At 39.5% G+C, this 17,474-nt stretch overlaps 1 protein-coding gene across 7 annotated transcripts in view; it reads right to left on the bottom strand.

Moving 5' to 3' along the window:
* Window positions 1–17,474, bottom strand: part of Marchf1 (membrane associated ring-CH-type finger 1) — an 862,889-nt gene that overhangs the window by 173,625 nt on the left and 671,790 nt on the right. For all 7 annotated transcript variants that reach the window (XM_060381857.1, XM_060381860.1, XM_060381858.1 and 4 more), the window contains one exon: window positions 353–403. In XM_060381857.1, coding sequence (XP_060237840.1) covers window positions 353–403 — 51 coding nt within the window. The remainder of the gene's footprint in view (window positions 1–352; window positions 404–17,474) is intronic.

The following is a 17,474-nucleotide window of genomic DNA, read 5'->3' as shown; positions in this document are numbered from 1 at the left end:
CAGTGAGGTTGAAACTGAATCATGACATTTTATTCCATGGGAACTGTGACAAAGGCTGATAGTTTTGATCTGAGGGTGTGTTTTCCCTATAGTGTTTGAAGTGGAGGAAAAAAGAGCCCTAGTTCCCAGGACAACTCTGAAAGTAGCAAATTCCTTCTGTATTGAGAAGTGGAAAGACAACATATGCATTTGCATGAAAGCATTTCCCCAGTAAAGGTGTGAGACAGTTCAAACCATTAACAAATCTGAGTAATTCTCATACATAATAATTATAGGTTAAATGTTATCAATAGTCATTGAACTCATGAAATGTAGAAATCAATAAACAGGGACATAGAGAGATTTCACCTACTTTTGATATGTTACTTGATCGACTTGCAGATCGCCCTGGAGACTTTTCATTCTGAAAAAAAAAATAAATTTAGAAACACTGATTAAAGGAAACAAGAGAAAACAGTGCAGTATCATGCAGGTTCATGAATACTCTCAATATTGTTCTGACTGGTACACACACACAAATAGCTTATGCAAATGACTTTCAGCAGATTGCCTTTAATATATAGCGGTATAGTATTAGTATATTCCAACAAACCCCATAGTAGCACTTAAGATAGCAATACTGACTTACACGAAATGATTCTTCCTACAAAAAGTCCCCTAAAACTATTCAGTCTTTCTGCAAATTAGAGAATGGAAGTGTAGCCCATAGTTTTGCCTTTTGTTTTTCCACCCAGAAAAGTCTGATTACATTTGAGTTTCCTGTACACATAAATACTGTGTGCTAGATGTGTGGTAGACACCTTCAACTCATGTCGCCAGGAGACATTATTTGATTGGTCCTTTCTGTAATTTCACACGATTGTAAACATTTGATACTTAGAAGTTAAAATGCTCTCTGTTACGTCTTATGATTTAAAACTTAAAAAAAAAAGGTTTTTAAAATGTATATCCTGCTCTTGCTTCTTAAGCACATTATTTTAGAAAAGAAAAAAAAAAAGGCCATGAAAATTGTTTTTGAACGGCATTTGTATGCTGTGAAATTTTAATGTAAAAAGGGACCTGGAGGTGTTAGGCCTCCTAGTTTGAATGTAAGGGATTATTTTCCAGAAAACTACAGACTTACCATTTAGCAACCTCTGACTACTGTTGTCTGTTTGCTCTTTCTACTCTGCTAGTTATCTCTTGGAAGATAAATGAGTGTAAATCAGAGTTTATGGACATGCATGTAGTGTGCAAAAAGTATTCAACTTAAGGCTGTATTCTTGACAGGAACTCACAGCAGTTATGGTACCTACACAAGAACAAGCCAACCAACATTCCTGCATAGATGGGGGTGGTGCTTTCCAGGCCCCAGCACTTACTGTGTTGGCAGTTGCTAGCTGCTGGGGGGAGGGAGAATTGTTCTCTTTTAAGGATGTGGCTACTGGTAGACTTTCCGTACTCCTGCGGATGGCTATAGACCCATGCAGTATGCCTGAAATTTCCTACGGTGAACACTCGTGGTAGCAGATGTGCTGTCATGGAGAAACAGGCTACAGTCATTGCAAAGTGTTGCTGTGTTATACACAGACATTCCAGCTGAACAGATGACATCCCTCTCCTGTGACAACTGATGTCACGGAGGAGCGTGTTATTACAGACTGAGATGAGTCACACCTCACAACAGCCTAGGATCCAGCCTGGATGGATGTGCATGCTGCCTCAGACATGATTCCCTGATTAGTTTCTTTTGGTGATGGAGAATGGCACTTTGCTCCTGACAGCTCAGCTCTTCCCAGACACTAGTTAACAAAACCAATCCATCCTTCTCTTAGTGAAATTCAGAATTTTGACACATGAGCCTGTGGAACAGAGGTAAATGACCCACACGAAACAATAGACTTTTGGTATGGTGTGGGGAGGAATGTAGGAGTGATAGCAGTTATTTTGTTTGCACATATTTAATTCATATGGCATTTGAGAACATGGTTAAGGAGTGGTAGGTGACACTGCTATACCAAGAGCCAAGTATAAGAATAGAAAATTTAATGTAACATAAGCGTTCTTAACTTTTCAAACCAAACAGGACGTGGTACTAGCTTGAAGTAAAACAGAGAAGGTCAATTCACTCTCCAATGGAGAACATTACCCCAAGGTTATGTACAGTCTCTGTGCCAAAAGCCTCCAGTCAAATGAAGCCTCCGTTGATGGTTTGGTACCTCAGAGCTGTTTAATACAGAGCCCATTGTTCCTACTTTCCCTGAATACAAGGATGGACACTGAAAGATGGAAGCAGGCTTAGGGAAAGGCTAACATTCTTCATGACCAAGTTCTCTAGTGTTCTAGTCTGGTTTATAGAAAAGGCAAGCTCATCAGTGATGTTAATGGGCAGGACTATATTGTCCTTGTTTTGGTAGTGATCTGAAGTGTAAGAACACCTTGCCACCAGATGTATGGTGCGTTATTGACATTAGTCTGAGTAGATATCTGACACAGGGGAACATTGTTATAAAACAGGGAAGATGATATTTTCAGGATTGTTGCAAGAATTGAATGAGTTATAAAACCTTTTTTTATATTACAAGGTTATGATATTTCTGTTGTTTATAGGCAGAGGAAATACCCAGAAAGCCTTTCATCAGTTTATGGTGGCCATGCAGATTATGAGTCACAATTTTCCCCCACCAACATCTTGGGTCCTCTGTCTTGCAATTCTATGATCAATTACATTATGGAATGTAAAATTTAAGAATTAAAAACAATTAGATATCCAACTGGTGAGCTCTTTCCTGGGAAAGACTGATTCTCCCAATCTCAGCTTTTTTTAGTTGTTTGTAATTCTTTGATATAATTTAAGCCTCATGGGCTTTCCCCATCCACTTTATCATGTCTATTGTTGCTGTCCTAATTCTGCCTATGTTTATGCGGTCATGTTGGTGAGACTTTGTGGGTGCAGCTTTTGACATTGCTAGGATACACAATCTCACAAAAAACTTTCGTCTTCTGGCTCTTAACATTCTTTCCACCCACTCTTCTGAAATGTTCCCATACCAAATGGGCATCCCTAAATTGTACATAGAAACATTATAGAGATTGATGAGTTGTATTTAAGAATGTATGTGTATATACAGGTGTGAAACATGTAACAATGAATTGTAACAATAATTAATTGTTATGTAACAATGGTTTCATATGATACATACTGATGCATGTAACAATAATTAGTGTAAAAAGAGGGCATGACTTTGAAAAAAACAAAGAAAGGTATATGGAAGGGTTTGGAGGCAGACAAAGGAAGGAGAATGATGTAATTATATTAAAATCTCAAAAATAAAAGAAGAAAGTTTAAAAAAAATGGAAAAAATACTGTACCCAAGGTGATAATGGATATCAGTTTCTTGCTTTGGAAGCAAAATCCCAGAGGGACCTTCCCTCCTGGAAAACTTCCAGAGCAATCTGTCCAATTTGTTGCTAATTAATTGGATGGCTTGTTCCATTACTATTAAAATGACATATACTTCTTTGTGGATTAGTTAATGTGATTGTCATACTTCGTTGTGATGAGTTTAAGTACTTTATGTTGGATTAAATATAAGCTGTCTCTGAATCTAGCACATCTTCCTGTTACTCCAACTACAGTGACCTTGCAGGAGAACTTGGAGCCAACAAGATTTCCTGCCTAGTTGGTATGAAAAGTGTAGGATTATTGAAGAGCAATATTGGATCTTAACATTATCATTTCTAACACAGAGAGAGAAAGACCCAGTTTCAAAGGTGTATTTTTTAAATTTTCAAAAAGTGTATAATTTTTGGTTGATCACGACTATAGCTGATATTATTAATTTTATCATTATTATAATGAATTTTCTTTCAAATTCAATCTTGCTAAGTAGAGTGGGATTTGTTTGTGGTGTGTGTGCCAGGACATGTGTATACAAGTGTGTTCACAAGTGTGTGCATGTACAAGCCAGAAACTGAGTTTGAATGTCCTCTCTGCCACGCTCTTCAGAGTCAGCTCCTTTCGTGGAAGCTAGAGCTTTCTCTTTCAGCTAGGCTGATCCTTCAGGAAGCCACTGGAACCTGCTTGTCCATGTCTCTGCTCTCCAGTGCTGGGGTTACAGTTAGGGTCGGTTTATTAAGTGAGTAATAGGGGTCTGAACTCAGGCTTTTCATGCTCTTACAAGTGCTTTGCCCACTCTCCTATGTATTGGAAAAGATCAGAAAGAAAACTTTAAAAGTCATGTTTAAAAATGTACATTAGGAACAGGGACCACCTCTGACATGAACTGATTGGCCTGCTCTCTGATCACCTCCCCCTGAGGGGGGAGCAGCTTTACCAGGCCACAGAGGAAGACAATGCAGCCACTCCTGATGAGACCTAACAGATTAGAATCAGAAGGAAGAAAAAGAAACCCTCCCCTATCAGTGGACTTGGGGAGGGGCATGTGTGGAGATGGGGGAGAAAGAAAGGGATTGGGAGGGGAGGAGAGAGGGAACTAGAGAGGGATACAAAGTAAATAAAGTGCAATTAAAAATTAAAAAAAAAGTACATTGGGGGTAAGGAGATGGCTCCAGTACATGAAGGGTACTTGACACCAAGGCTCACAACCTGGATTTCATCCCTTCGACACACATGGTAGAAGAGAACTCAATTCCATAAGTTGTTCTTTGACCTCCCACACACAAGCCAGAGCAGCATACACCCATGTACACACACACACACACACACACACACAAACACACAAACAAACAAATAAATAGTCAAGATGTTTTAAAATCTACACTAAAGGGAAATTAAATGTTGCTGCTTCAAAAAAAAAAGGCAGACTGAGTTGCTTTCATGGGAATCACTGATGTGATTCTTTCTCCCAGCTCACTTTAAGAATAAGGATCACACGGTATAGACTCACTCATATAGACATGCACTATAGGATAAACCTACTAAAATCTGTACACCTAAAGAAACTAATCAAGAGGGAGGACCCTGACTAAAATGCTCAATCCCCATCCTGAAAGGCAAAGAGGAAGGACATCAGAAGAAGAAGAAAACAGGAAACAAGCTAGAAACCTGCCACGGAGGGCCTCTGAAAGGCTCTGCCCTGCAGACTATCAAAGCAGATGCTGAGACTTATGGCCGACTGTTGAGTAATGTGCATGGAATCTTATGTAAGAAGTGGGAAACAGTAAGATCTGGAGTGGACAGGAACTCCACAAGGAGAGCAATAGAACCAGAAATTTGAACACTGGGGTCTTCCCAGAGACTCAAACTCCAATCAAGTTCCATGCATGGAGATAACCTAGAACCCCTGCACAGATGTAGCCCATGGCAGTTTAGTGTCCAAGTGGATTACATAGTAATGGGAAGAGAGACTGCCTCTCACATAATCTGATTGGCCTGCTCTTTGATCACCTCCCCCTGAGTTGGGAGCAGCCTTACCAGGGCACAGAAGACGACAATACAGCCACTCCTGATGAGATCTGATAGACTAAAATCAGAAGGAAGGAGAGGAGGACCTCCCCTATCAGTGGACTTGGCGGGGGGGCATCTGTGAAGAAGGGGAGGTAGGGTGGGATTGGGAGGGGAGGAGGGTGGGGCTTAAGGGGTGATAAAAAGTGACGAAAGTGTAATTAATAAAAATAAAAAATAAAAAAGAAAGTGAATAAATTTAAAAAATAAATTTAAATTAAAAAAAGAGTAAGGATCAAGAGTTAATGAAAGAAGAAAGCAATGAGTCAAGCTAGAATAGTATCAAAGTAATTTAGAGGACTATTTTTGCTAAGATAACCAAAGCTTGTAATAAAATGAACACCTGAAAACTGTGACTTGTGAGCAAAAATAAGAAAAACAAGCAAGAGCTCTTGGGACACTGAATAGTGCAATGAAAGTTTTACTGATAGATTCATAAAAATCTCATATAACAAATCAAACATTAAATGTCATTGGAATATTAAAACTTATTTGACCTTAAACATTTTAAACAAAATTGTAGGGAAAGAACTCTTCTTTCGGCTCTTATCTAATAAAGTTAGAAACACTAGTTTGGGAGATGACAACTCAACTATTTGAAAATTAATTATACACATTTGAAAAATGTTAGCTTCATCTGTGCATGGTCCTCAGTTAGAGTATCAGTCTCAGAAAGACCCCTGTTCCCAGAGATTTTGGTTCTGTTTCTCTCCTTGTGGAGCTCCTGTCCCCTCCAGGTCTTTCTATTTCCCATTTTTTTTTCATAAGATTTCCTGCACTCAGCCCAAAGTTTGGCTGAGTCTCAGCATCTGCTTTGATACCCTGCTGGATGGAGTCTTTCAGAGACCCTCTGGGGTAGGCTCCTGTTCTGTTTCCTGTTTTCTCCCTCTTCTGATGTCTATCTCATTTGTCTTTCTGAGTAAGGATTGGTTATATTACCCAGGGTCCTGCTTCTTGCTTAGTTTCTTTAGGTGTTCAGATTTTAGTATGTTTATCTTATATTATATGTCTAGTATCCACTTATAAGTGAGTATATACCTTGTGTGTCTTTCTGCTTCTGGGATAACCCATGGCAGCTCAGTGTCCAAGTGGGTTCCCTAGTGGTGGAAACAGGGGCTGTCTCTGACATGAAATCAGTGGCTGGCTCTTTGATAACCCCCCCTCCCCAAGCGGGGAGCAGCCTAACCAGGCCACAGAGGAAGACAATGCAGTCAAATCTGATGAGACCTGATAGGATAGGGTCAGAGGGAAGGGGGGGAGGACCTCCCTATTAGTGGACCTGGGGAGGGGCATGGGAGGAGATGAGAGAGACAGGTGGGAGTGGGAGGGGATGAAGGAGGAGGCTACAGCTGGATACAAAGTGAATAAACTGTAATTAACAATAAATAAATAAATTATAAAGATGTTTAGCCTAAATAAAAGACAACTCTGGAATATAGCTTTAGAAAATGCCACACATTTGAAGCAACACTAAAAATTGTATTTAGATAAGAACTTGTTATTGTAGGGGCTGTTGAGATGTCTCAGCAGTTAAGAGTGCATGCTATTCTTCCAAGACGTGACTATGTTCTTGCATCCATATCCCTCAACTCACAAGTCCTATAACTCCAGCTCTAGGGAGACCCAACACCTTCCTCTGGCCTCCACAGACACATATGCGCATGTGGCACACACACACATAGACTCACTGACACTTTAAATAAACTTTAAAATCATTTAAAGAAACTTTAAAAATCATTCATAAACATTGTCATTATCCAAGGATATAACATAAAGAACATAAAAATACAATATACAATTTTATGTTAATGAATTAAATATCAAACAGATAAATTGTTTTCTTGAGTCATGTACTTTGTAACTTTGATCACAAAATGGAAAAGTTTATTATTCAACATTTTAAGAGAGAAATCAAAGTGTAATGAAGACTGAACAGGCGGCATAACTGTATATTAGGAAAATGAAAAAATCATGACAGACAGTGGTAACATCAGTCCAACAAATCTGCGTATGGATTAAGTCCACAACGCTCTATAAAAATAAAATTCATGGGATCTGTCAAAGAACGGAAAGAAAGCATGGAAACGCATTAACATGAAAACCTAAGACATTATCCATCCCCTAGATAAGGCCATGAAGATTGTACAGCTGAGCTACATTTTGCTTTGGAAGAAACCCAATTCAAATTTCACTTACAGTAATAATGTCAGAGAAACCTACATTTGCCTGATTTATGAGATTCATCTTTTGTAAAAGAATTGTCAAACAGTTTGAGATAATAGCCATAAAGACATAAAGAAGAGACAAGACAATTGTTCTCTGGTTTCATTTCTGAGTATAAACACAAAAATGTTTTGAAAATATTAACATATATTTAAATGTTATTATATATCTATGATGTTTTATCATAATTTCCACAAAATAGGATGAATGCAATTGACTTCAAGTATTTCTTTATCATAGATTATGTCAACACAAATAGTTATTCCAACACATTGAAGAGACAAAAAGTTACATAATTAGACACTGAAAAAAAATGGATAAATCCTGTCAGTTATCTAATATAAAATATAAAAAAGTCTTATTCAGGAGGGCCCTGGATAAGATGTTCAATCCTCACTCAGAAAGGCAAATGGGATGACATCTGAAGAAGGTGAAAACAAGTAACAAGACAGGAGCTTAACAGCGGGCCTCTGAGAGATTCTACCCAGCAGGTTATTAAAGCAGATGCTGAGACTCATAGCCAAACTTTGGGCAGAGTGCAGGGAATCTCATGAAAGAAGGGGGAGATAGAAAGACATGGAGGGGACTCCATGCAGAACCAAAAATTTTTTGGTCCAGGGATCTTTTCTGAGACTGATACTCCAACCATGCATGGAGATAACCTAGAACCCTGGCATAGATGTAGCCCATGGCAGTACAGTATCCAAGCGCATTCCCTAATAATGGGCGCAGGGGCTGTCTCTGACATGAAATCAGTGGCTGGCTCTTTGATCACCTCCCGATGGGGTTGGGGAGGCAATCTTATAAAGCCACAAAGGAAGATGATGCAGTCAGCCCTGAGGAGACCTGATAGGCTAGGGTCAGATGGAAGAGGAGGAGGACCTCCCCTATCAGTGGACTGGGGATGGGACATGGGAGAAGAGGAAGGGAAGGAGGGGTTGGGAGGGGATAAGGGAGGAGCTACAGCTGGGATACAAAGTGAACAAATTGTAATAAATAAAAAATTAAAAAGTTTTGAAATTCTGTAGACAATATTGTAAAAATCAAGGCCAAAAAAAAAAAAAAATCTGAAACAGCGAAGTGTTGGGATGTCATGCACTAAATGGCTCTTTTCTGTTAGGGAGGCTACTTTGGTTATTATCCAATTTGCTCAGAGTAGCTAGGAAACAAAGCCAAGAAAATAGAACATTTGGTAGAAAAATACTGAAAGAGAAGCAAAAGCTCAGTTTTCTTCTTATTGATGGTGGGGTGCTACAGAAACCTCAGCTGCAGAAACCTGAGCTGGAGCAAATTGCTGTGATTAATGAGATCTCAGTATGGGGTCCAGACACCAGGTAATTATACCATGGCAGGATCTTCTAAGTTTCCTAAGACCTGCTCTCCCCATTTTGTGTGAAGAGGACAGTAACTGGGCATGCACTTTCCTAGGGATGCTCTTCAGCCAGTCCTCTGCTGCAGGCTGAATAGAACAAATTCCCTCTAAGTGAGATGTGACCAGATTTAGCAATTGGTGCATCCTTTCCATCACATAAACACACCACACTAAATTTTCTCCCTCTTTTCTGTTACCCTGTTCTTGGAACTGCTGTCACAATCAATAAGAAGCTAGTGTTAGAGATGCTGGAGCCAAGTTCTGGATGCTGGAGGTCCTTGGATGGTTAAGTGGAGGGGTATATTCTGCCAAATTGGACACATCATATCCTTTCACCACAAAGAAATGAGCTTTCACTTTTTTTGAATAATTGCATTTTTTTTTTATTCATTACAATTCCCTTTTTTATCCTCTTAGTGGAAATACTACAAAATCAATAGGGTTCTCTTCACAGTAAATATTCAGAAATGTGATTTTTCGGAACCTCTTTAATAACAAAAGCATAAAAGCTTAAGAACATACACTATAAACTAGAACATACGGAGGGCAATAAATCATATTCTGAGAAGATGAAAGCATGGAAGCATTCTTATGGGAAGAGAGATTTGTAAAATATAAATCTTATAAAATTGGTATATAAGTAGAATGTATTAAAAAAAAAACCTCAGGCTCCTGATGGAATAAAATTTAAAGTACTGGAAATAGAGGCATCTGAAATAGATCTAAATTGTAGAAAGCCTTTTCCGATGGGAAGAAATTAACACAACTAAGACAGTACCCTAAGCTAATAATTCTCTGGTGTATTCTGTCTGGAAAAAAAGTGTTTATGCACAGATGTAGGTTCCCAGAGAACCCAGCAGAGGGCGATGGATCCCCTGGTGTTGAAGTTCCAGCTATTAGTGTCTGGCTTGATGTGTGTGGGTGCTGCAAACCAAACCGGGGTCCCCGGCCAGAGCAGCCAGTGTTGCTCTGAGACATCCCCTGCCCTCCAGATAGGCTTTGTATGTTCACACACAAAGAAAAAGGCAAGAGGAAGATACAACCACGTGGAAGGACAAAAATTTATGAAACTAAGGCACACTGATCTTGGATACACACAAGAGGACCTGATTGGAGCCACACACAGTTAAGAAGAGGACATCTGAAGAAGCATTGATTTGTCCTGTTGATGGGAAACTCCAAAGGACTCACCTCTTGCTGGTGAGGACAAGAGACATCTCCACCGTGCCCCTTTCCAAGTCCACTGATAGGGGGGACCTCCTCCCCATTCATCTGATCCTGTTTTATCAGGTATCTTCAGGACTGGCTGCAAAGCCCTCCTCTGTGGCCTAACAGGACTGCTCCTCCCTTGGGGGGTGGGGAGCAGTATGATAATTCTTATGCAGTATGCCAAAGGTTCATATGGGTGTCTGTAGCAAATCATATGTGTTCTTCAGGAAAAACCCCAGGTTCCTTCCTTTACTCCTTGCATTGTTGTGTTCAGTAAAAAGTAGCACAGCGAATCCCTCCCTCCTCAATTTGCAGACACAAATGAGACTCATCATTTCCTCATGCTGAAAAGAGAGGAGAGCCTATGTTCTCATCCTTCAATGAAATTGAGAAATCATGAATTCAGCTTCTGTCTCTCACCTTCCCCAGAAGCCCAACGAAAATGTTTTTCCACACTTGAGAACAAGCACCTTAGGATTAGAAACTATGTTTCTCTTGGTTTTGTGCCTTCGTAGCTTCCCATGCTTCTTGACATGTTTGGTGTAAGAAGAATAAAGAAATTAACTTCCTACAAACTTTTGAGTACCAAGGAAAATCGAATATATCCATATGTATGTTATATGCATCTATATGTATTTATAAATGGAATGTATGTGTGCATATCTGTGGAATATATGCATATATACATATATTTCATTGAAATATGTATATATACACTTATGTATGTATATACATGGGCATGTATACATGTACACATGCAAGTATATAGTAATTTTAAAATTTGAAACATTTAATTAGAATCAAATTTTAAAAGCTAAAATGCATTGATCCTAATTTTAAAACAATATAAATAATTATGACTTAACTTTAGCTATGCCTCACCAAACCATCATCAGAGAAGTTTCCGATTGTGGTAGATTGTAACCCACAAATGGATTATTACCAGAAAATGAAAGATTTTGGAACACTCAGTTTTAACAGGAATATCTTCATCAAACTTTCCCTTCAAGGCTCATGGAGTGCTGAGGAAGAGGAAAGACTATAATAGTCAGAAGGGATAAGGAAACTGTCTTCCAAACAGAATAGAAATTATATACCCATGAACTCAGAGACTGTGTCTGAAAAGGAAAAAAGTACATCAGAATGCACTGGACCTGGATAGGTACAAGCAAGTTAGAATCCCAGCACTCAGAGGAGGAAGTAGATATGGATTCCTATCCCTAACCAAGTTACTGGCAAGTGATACCCACTTTTCAAATATAGATTTAATTTCTTCAAATAGAGTCTCCATAAATATAGAAGTCATACTTAAAGGGGGGGCCTCAGGCCCATCTCAGTAGATGATGACCATCATAAAACAACCTCAATGGTAATTTTGTAGGCTTTTTGTGTCATAGAGCTATGTTTGGGCACTTTTTTTGTTGTTTTTGTCTTGTATATTATGCTTATTGTTTGTATAGTATTGCTTGTGTATTATGGCTTATTGTATTCTGCTTTTATAGGTTTAGTGTAGTATCTGTATGCCTGCTTTGTTTGGTTTCTGAGTGTGTGTGTGTGTGTGTGTGTGTGTGTTGGTTTGATTTTGTTTTTTGGTTGTTTGTTTTCTAAAGAGAGAGAAAAAGAAAGAGCATGGAATTGGCTAGTTGACAGGTGAGATGATTCTTGGAGGAGTATGGGGAGAGAAAGTTGTGGTCTAAATATACTGTATGAAAAAATAAAATGGATGTTTAAAATGTAAAAAAAAATTCTAGCAATGTGACTTTGTTTTTGCAGTCTTATTTGGAAAACAACATGTCAACACGTAAGATTATAACTATCTGCTTTGATCCCCTGTTGAGTGGATCCTTTCAGAGTACCCCCTATAGTAGGCTCCCATCATGTTTCCTCTCTTTCACTGCTTCTGATGTCTATCTGTTTGCCATTCTGAATGAGATTTAAACATCCTTCCTAGGTTTCTCCTTAGTGTTTAGCCTCTTAAGGTCTGTAAATGGCTATATTGTATTATACAGGTAATATTCTCTCATAAGTGATTGTGTATCATGACTGTCTTTCTGTTTCTGGCTTACCTCACCCAGAATGATCTCTTCTAGTTCTCACCATTTGCCTGCAAATTTCATGATTTCCTTGTTTTTAATAGCTGAATAGTATTCTATTGTGTAAATATACCACAATTTCTGTATCTGTTCCTTAGTTGAGGGACATCTAGGTTGTTTCCAGATTCTGGCTATTATGAATAAAGCTGCCATGAACATGGTTGAGCAAATGTCCTTATAGAATGGTGGTGGCCAGTTGGCAGCTCAGTCTCCATTTGGATCTTCTCAGAATATGATTGATTGTCCTCAGTATGTTCTATTTTATAGTTTATGTTCTTAAGCTTTTATGCTTTTGTTATTAAAGAGGTTCCGAAAAATCACATCTCTGAATATTTGCTGTGAAGAGAACCGTATTGATTTTGTAGTATTTCCACTAAGAGGATAAAAAAGGTAATTGTAATGAATAAAAAAATGCAATTATTCAAAAGAAGTGAAAGTTTATTTCTTTGTGGTGAAAGGATATGATGTGTCCAATTTGGCAGAATATACCCCTCCACTTAACCATCCAAGGACCTCCAGCATCAGAACTTGGCTCCTGCATCTCTGACACTAGCTTCCTGTTGATTGTGACAGCAATACCAAGAACAGGGTAACAGAAAAGAGGGAGAAAATTTAGTGTGGTGTGTGTATGTGAAGAAAAGTCGCACCAATTGCTAGATCTGGACACATCTCACTCAGGCCACTGAGGAAGAAGATCCAGGCAGTCCTGATGAGATGTAAGGAGCAAAGAGCAGATGGCAATAGTGCCCCTTTTGGTGGACTAGGGGAAGAGGATGGGGGGAAGAGAAAGGGAGAGTGGAATTGGGGGGAGTTGAGGTAGGGGGCTTCAAGCAGGATATATAATGAATAAATTGTGAAGAAAAGAAAAATAAAATAAAAAAAGATTATGAATATCATTTTAAGCCGTAACATCATGGAGGACCAATGCTTTAGAAATAAAAGTTTGTGCAAATAAGCTCTGTTCTTAACAGAAATAACAACACTCCCAGTAATAGAGGTATGTTAAATATTAATATATTCCATAGCTCTTCAACATAGTTCTTGAAATATTTGCTAGAGCAATAAGACAATTAAAGCAGATCAAGGGGATTCAAATTAGAAAGGAAGAAGTCAAAGTATCACTATTTGTGGATATGATAGTATACCTGAGTGACCCCAAAAATTCTACCAGGGAACTCCTACAGCTGATAAACACCTTCAGTAAAGTGACTGGATACAAAATTAACTCAAAAAAAAAAAAAATCAGTAGCCCTCCTGTATACAAAAGACCAAAAGGACTGAGAAAGAAATTAGGGAAGCAACAACCTTCACAATAGCCACAAAGCACATAAGTACCTTGGTGTGACCCTAACAAAGAAAGTCAATGACTTGTATGAAAAAAAATTCCATGTCTCTGAAGAAAGAATTAGAGGAAGATATGAGAAGATGGAAAGATCTCCCATGCTCATGGCTTGGCAGGATTAACATAGTAAAAATGGCCATCTTATCAAAAGCAATCTACAGATTCAATGCAATTCCCATCAAATTACCAACACAATTCTTTACAGACCTTGAATGAAAAATTCCCAACTTCATATGGAATAACAAGAAATCCAGAATTGCTAAAACAATCTCCATCCCTGATCTTAAGCTATACTATAGAGCAACAGTAATAAAAACTGCATAGTACTGGCATAGAAACAGAATGGTGGATCAATGGAATTGAATAGAAGACTCAGAAATAACCCTACACACTTATGGACACCTGATTTTTAACAAAGATGCCAAATCCATTCAATGGAAAAAAGACATCTTCAACAAATGGTTCTGGTCTAACTGGATGTCTACACGTAGAAAAATGCAAATAGATCCATACTTATCACCCTTCACAAAACTAAAGTCCAAGTGGATCACAGACCTCAATATAAAACCAGACACACTAAACCTGTTAGAAGAAAAAGTGGGCAAGAGCCTGGAACTCATTAGCATAGGAGACAACTTCCTGAACAGAACACTAACAGCACAGGCTCTAAGAGCAACTATCAATAAATGGGACCTCCTACACTCTGCTGACGGTTCGGTTATGAGTATCAGGATCTGCTTTGATACACTGCTAGGTAGAGTCTTTCAGAGGCCCTCTGTGGTAGGCTCCTGTCCTGTTACTTGTTTACTCCTACATCCAATGTCCATCCCATTTGTCTTTCTAAGTGAGGATTGATCATCTGACCCTGAGTCTTCTTTCTTGTTTATCTTCTTTAGGTGTATAGATTTCAGTATGTTTATCATATCTTATAGGTCTATATAAGTGAGTATATACCATGTGTGTCTTTCTCCTTCTGGGATACCTCACTCAAAATGATCTTTTCTAGATCCCACCATTTGCCTGCAAATTTCAGGATTTCCTTGTTTTTATTTGCTGAGTATTATTCCATTGTGTAAAAATACCACAATTTCTGTATCCATCACTCCGTTGATGGACATCTGGGTTGTTCCCAGTTTCTGGCTATTACAAATAAAACTGCTACAAACATGCATGGTTGAGCAAATATCTTTTTTGTGTACTTGAGCAACTTTTGGATATATGCTTAGGAGTGGAATACTGGATCTTGAGGAAGCCCTATTCCTAATTGTCTGAGAAAGTGCCAGATTGATTTCCAAAGTGGTTGTATGAGATTACATTCCCACCAGCAATGTAGGAGAGTTCCTCTTTCTCTAAAAACTCCTCCGGAATGTGTTGTCATTTGAGTTTTTGATTTTAGCCATTTTGATGGGTGTAAGGTGAAAGAAGGGGGGGTTATTATGACTTGGAAAGGATAGGAGCTCCACAAGGACCAAATATATCTGGGCACAGGGGTCCAATATGAGACTTTTTCTCCAACCAAGGACCATGTATGGATATAACCTGGAACCTCTGCTCGGGTGTAGTCTGTGGTAGCTCAGTAACTAAGTGGGTTTCGCTAGTAAGGGGAACAGGGACTATTTTGACATGAACTCAAAGGTGGACACTTTGAACTCCCCACCACCCAAGGGAGGAGCAGTCCTGCTAGGCCACAGAGGAGGTCTTTGCAGCCAGTCCTGATACCTGATAAAACAGGGTCAGATGAAAGGGGAGGAGGTCCTCCCCTATCAGTGGACTTGGAAAGAGACAGGGAGGAGATGAGAGAAGGAGGGTGGGGTTGGGAGGGAATGAGCGAGCAAGATACAGCTAGGATACAGAGTTAATAAAAAAATAACTAATAATAAAAATAAAAAAATAAATGGGACCTCATGAAACTGAAAAGCTTCTGCAAAGCAAAGGACACTGTCATCAAAACAAAACAACAGCCTACAAATTGGGAAAGGATCTTTACTAACCATATATCTTACAAAGGGCTAATATCCAGTACATGTAAAGAACTCAAGAAGTTAAACAGCAACAAATCAAGTAATTCAATTAAAAAAATGGGGTACAGAGCTAAACAGAGAATTCTCAATAGAGGAATATCGAATGGCAGAGAAACACTTAAAGAAATATTCAATGTCCTTAGTCATCAGGGAAATGCAAATCAAAATGATCCTGAGAATTCACCTTATACCCATCAGAATGGCTAAGATGAAAAACTTAAGTGACAACACATGCTGGAGATGATATGGAGAAAGGGGAACCCTCTTCCACTGCTGGTGGGAATGTATACTTATACAACCACTTTGGAAATCAATCTGGTGCTTTCTCAGACAATTAGGAATAGTGCTTCCTCAAGACCCAGCTATACCACTCCTAGGCATATATCCAAAAGTGCTTGAGTATACAACAAGGACATCTGTTCAACCATGTTTGTAGCAGCTTTATGTGTAATTGCCAGAAGCTGGAAACAACCCAGATGCCCTTCAGTTGAGGAATGGATACAGAAATTGTGGTACATCTACACAATGGACTATTATTCAGCAATAAAAAACAAGCAAATCATGAAATTTGCAGGTAAAAGGTGGGAACTGGAAAAGATCATCCTGAGTGAGGTATCCCAGAATCAGTAAGACACACAGGGCATATACTCACTCATAAGTGGATATTAGACAGATAACATAGGATAAACATACTAAAATCTGTACACCTAAGGAAGCTAATCAGGAAGCAGCACTCTGGCTAAGATGCTCAGTCCCCAATCAGAAAGGCAAAGAGGATGGGCATTGGAGGAGGGGGAAAACAGGGAACAGGGCAGGAGCCTACCACAGAGGTCCTCTGAAAGGCTCTACTCTGCAGGGTATCCAGGCAGATGCTGAGTCTCATAGCCAGAGTGCAGGGAAGCTTATGAGAGAAGTGGGAGATAGTAAGAGCTGAAGAGTACAGGAGCTCCATAGGAGAGCAACAGATCCAAAAATTCTAGGCACTGGAGTCTTTTCTGAGATGAATACTCCAACCAAAGGCCACTCATGGAGATGGCCTGGAAACCCTGCACAGAGGTAGCCTATGGCAGTTCATTGTTTAAGTGGGTTCACGGTAATGGGGACAGGGACTGTCTCTGACAGGAACTGATTGGCCTGCTCTTTGTTCACCTTCCCCTGAGGGATGAGCAGCCTTACCAGCCCACAGACAATGCAGCCACTCCTGATGAGGCCTAATAGACTAGGATCAGAAGGAAGGAGAGGAGGACCTCCCTTATTAGTGGACTGGGGGAGGGAACTGGGAGGGAGGATAGGATTGGGAGGGGAGGAGGGAGGGAGCTACAGGTGGGATACAAAGCAAATAAACTGTAATTCATAAAATCAAAAATAATTTAAAAGTATTAATATGTCAAAGTTTGAAATGGTGGGGACTCTGGGAGCCTCAAAGTTGTGTCACCTGGCTCTTCTCTGAGTTTAGCCATCAGGGGCACTGCAGGCAAGCCGGAAGGCTGGAAAGGAGCCAGTGGTGGGTGCTCATCTGTGCATCTTCCCTACATCTGCCTGTGAAGCTTGCCCTAGGAAAGTCTCATTTTGGTGTAGGTACAGTGCTCTCCTGCAGCAGTGGCTGAACACTGGGAAGTTTTACTGGCACTCCAGAAGTGGCCTCCTGGCATGCAGGGACGGCATCTCCAGTCATCTGGTATCCGTTTTGGGGAACCTAGCCAGAAGGTTCTCAATGATCCTAATTTCCTTATTTTCATACACAGACCTAGGAAAGGGATTCCTGGAT

The sequence above is a fragment of the Meriones unguiculatus genome, chromosome 4 (genome assembly GCF_030254825.1).
Source record: "Meriones unguiculatus strain TT.TT164.6M chromosome 4, Bangor_MerUng_6.1, whole genome shotgun sequence".
Taxonomy (NCBI): domain Eukaryota; kingdom Metazoa; phylum Chordata; class Mammalia; order Rodentia; family Muridae; genus Meriones; species Meriones unguiculatus.
This window is presented reverse-complemented; position numbering and strand designations above follow the sequence as displayed.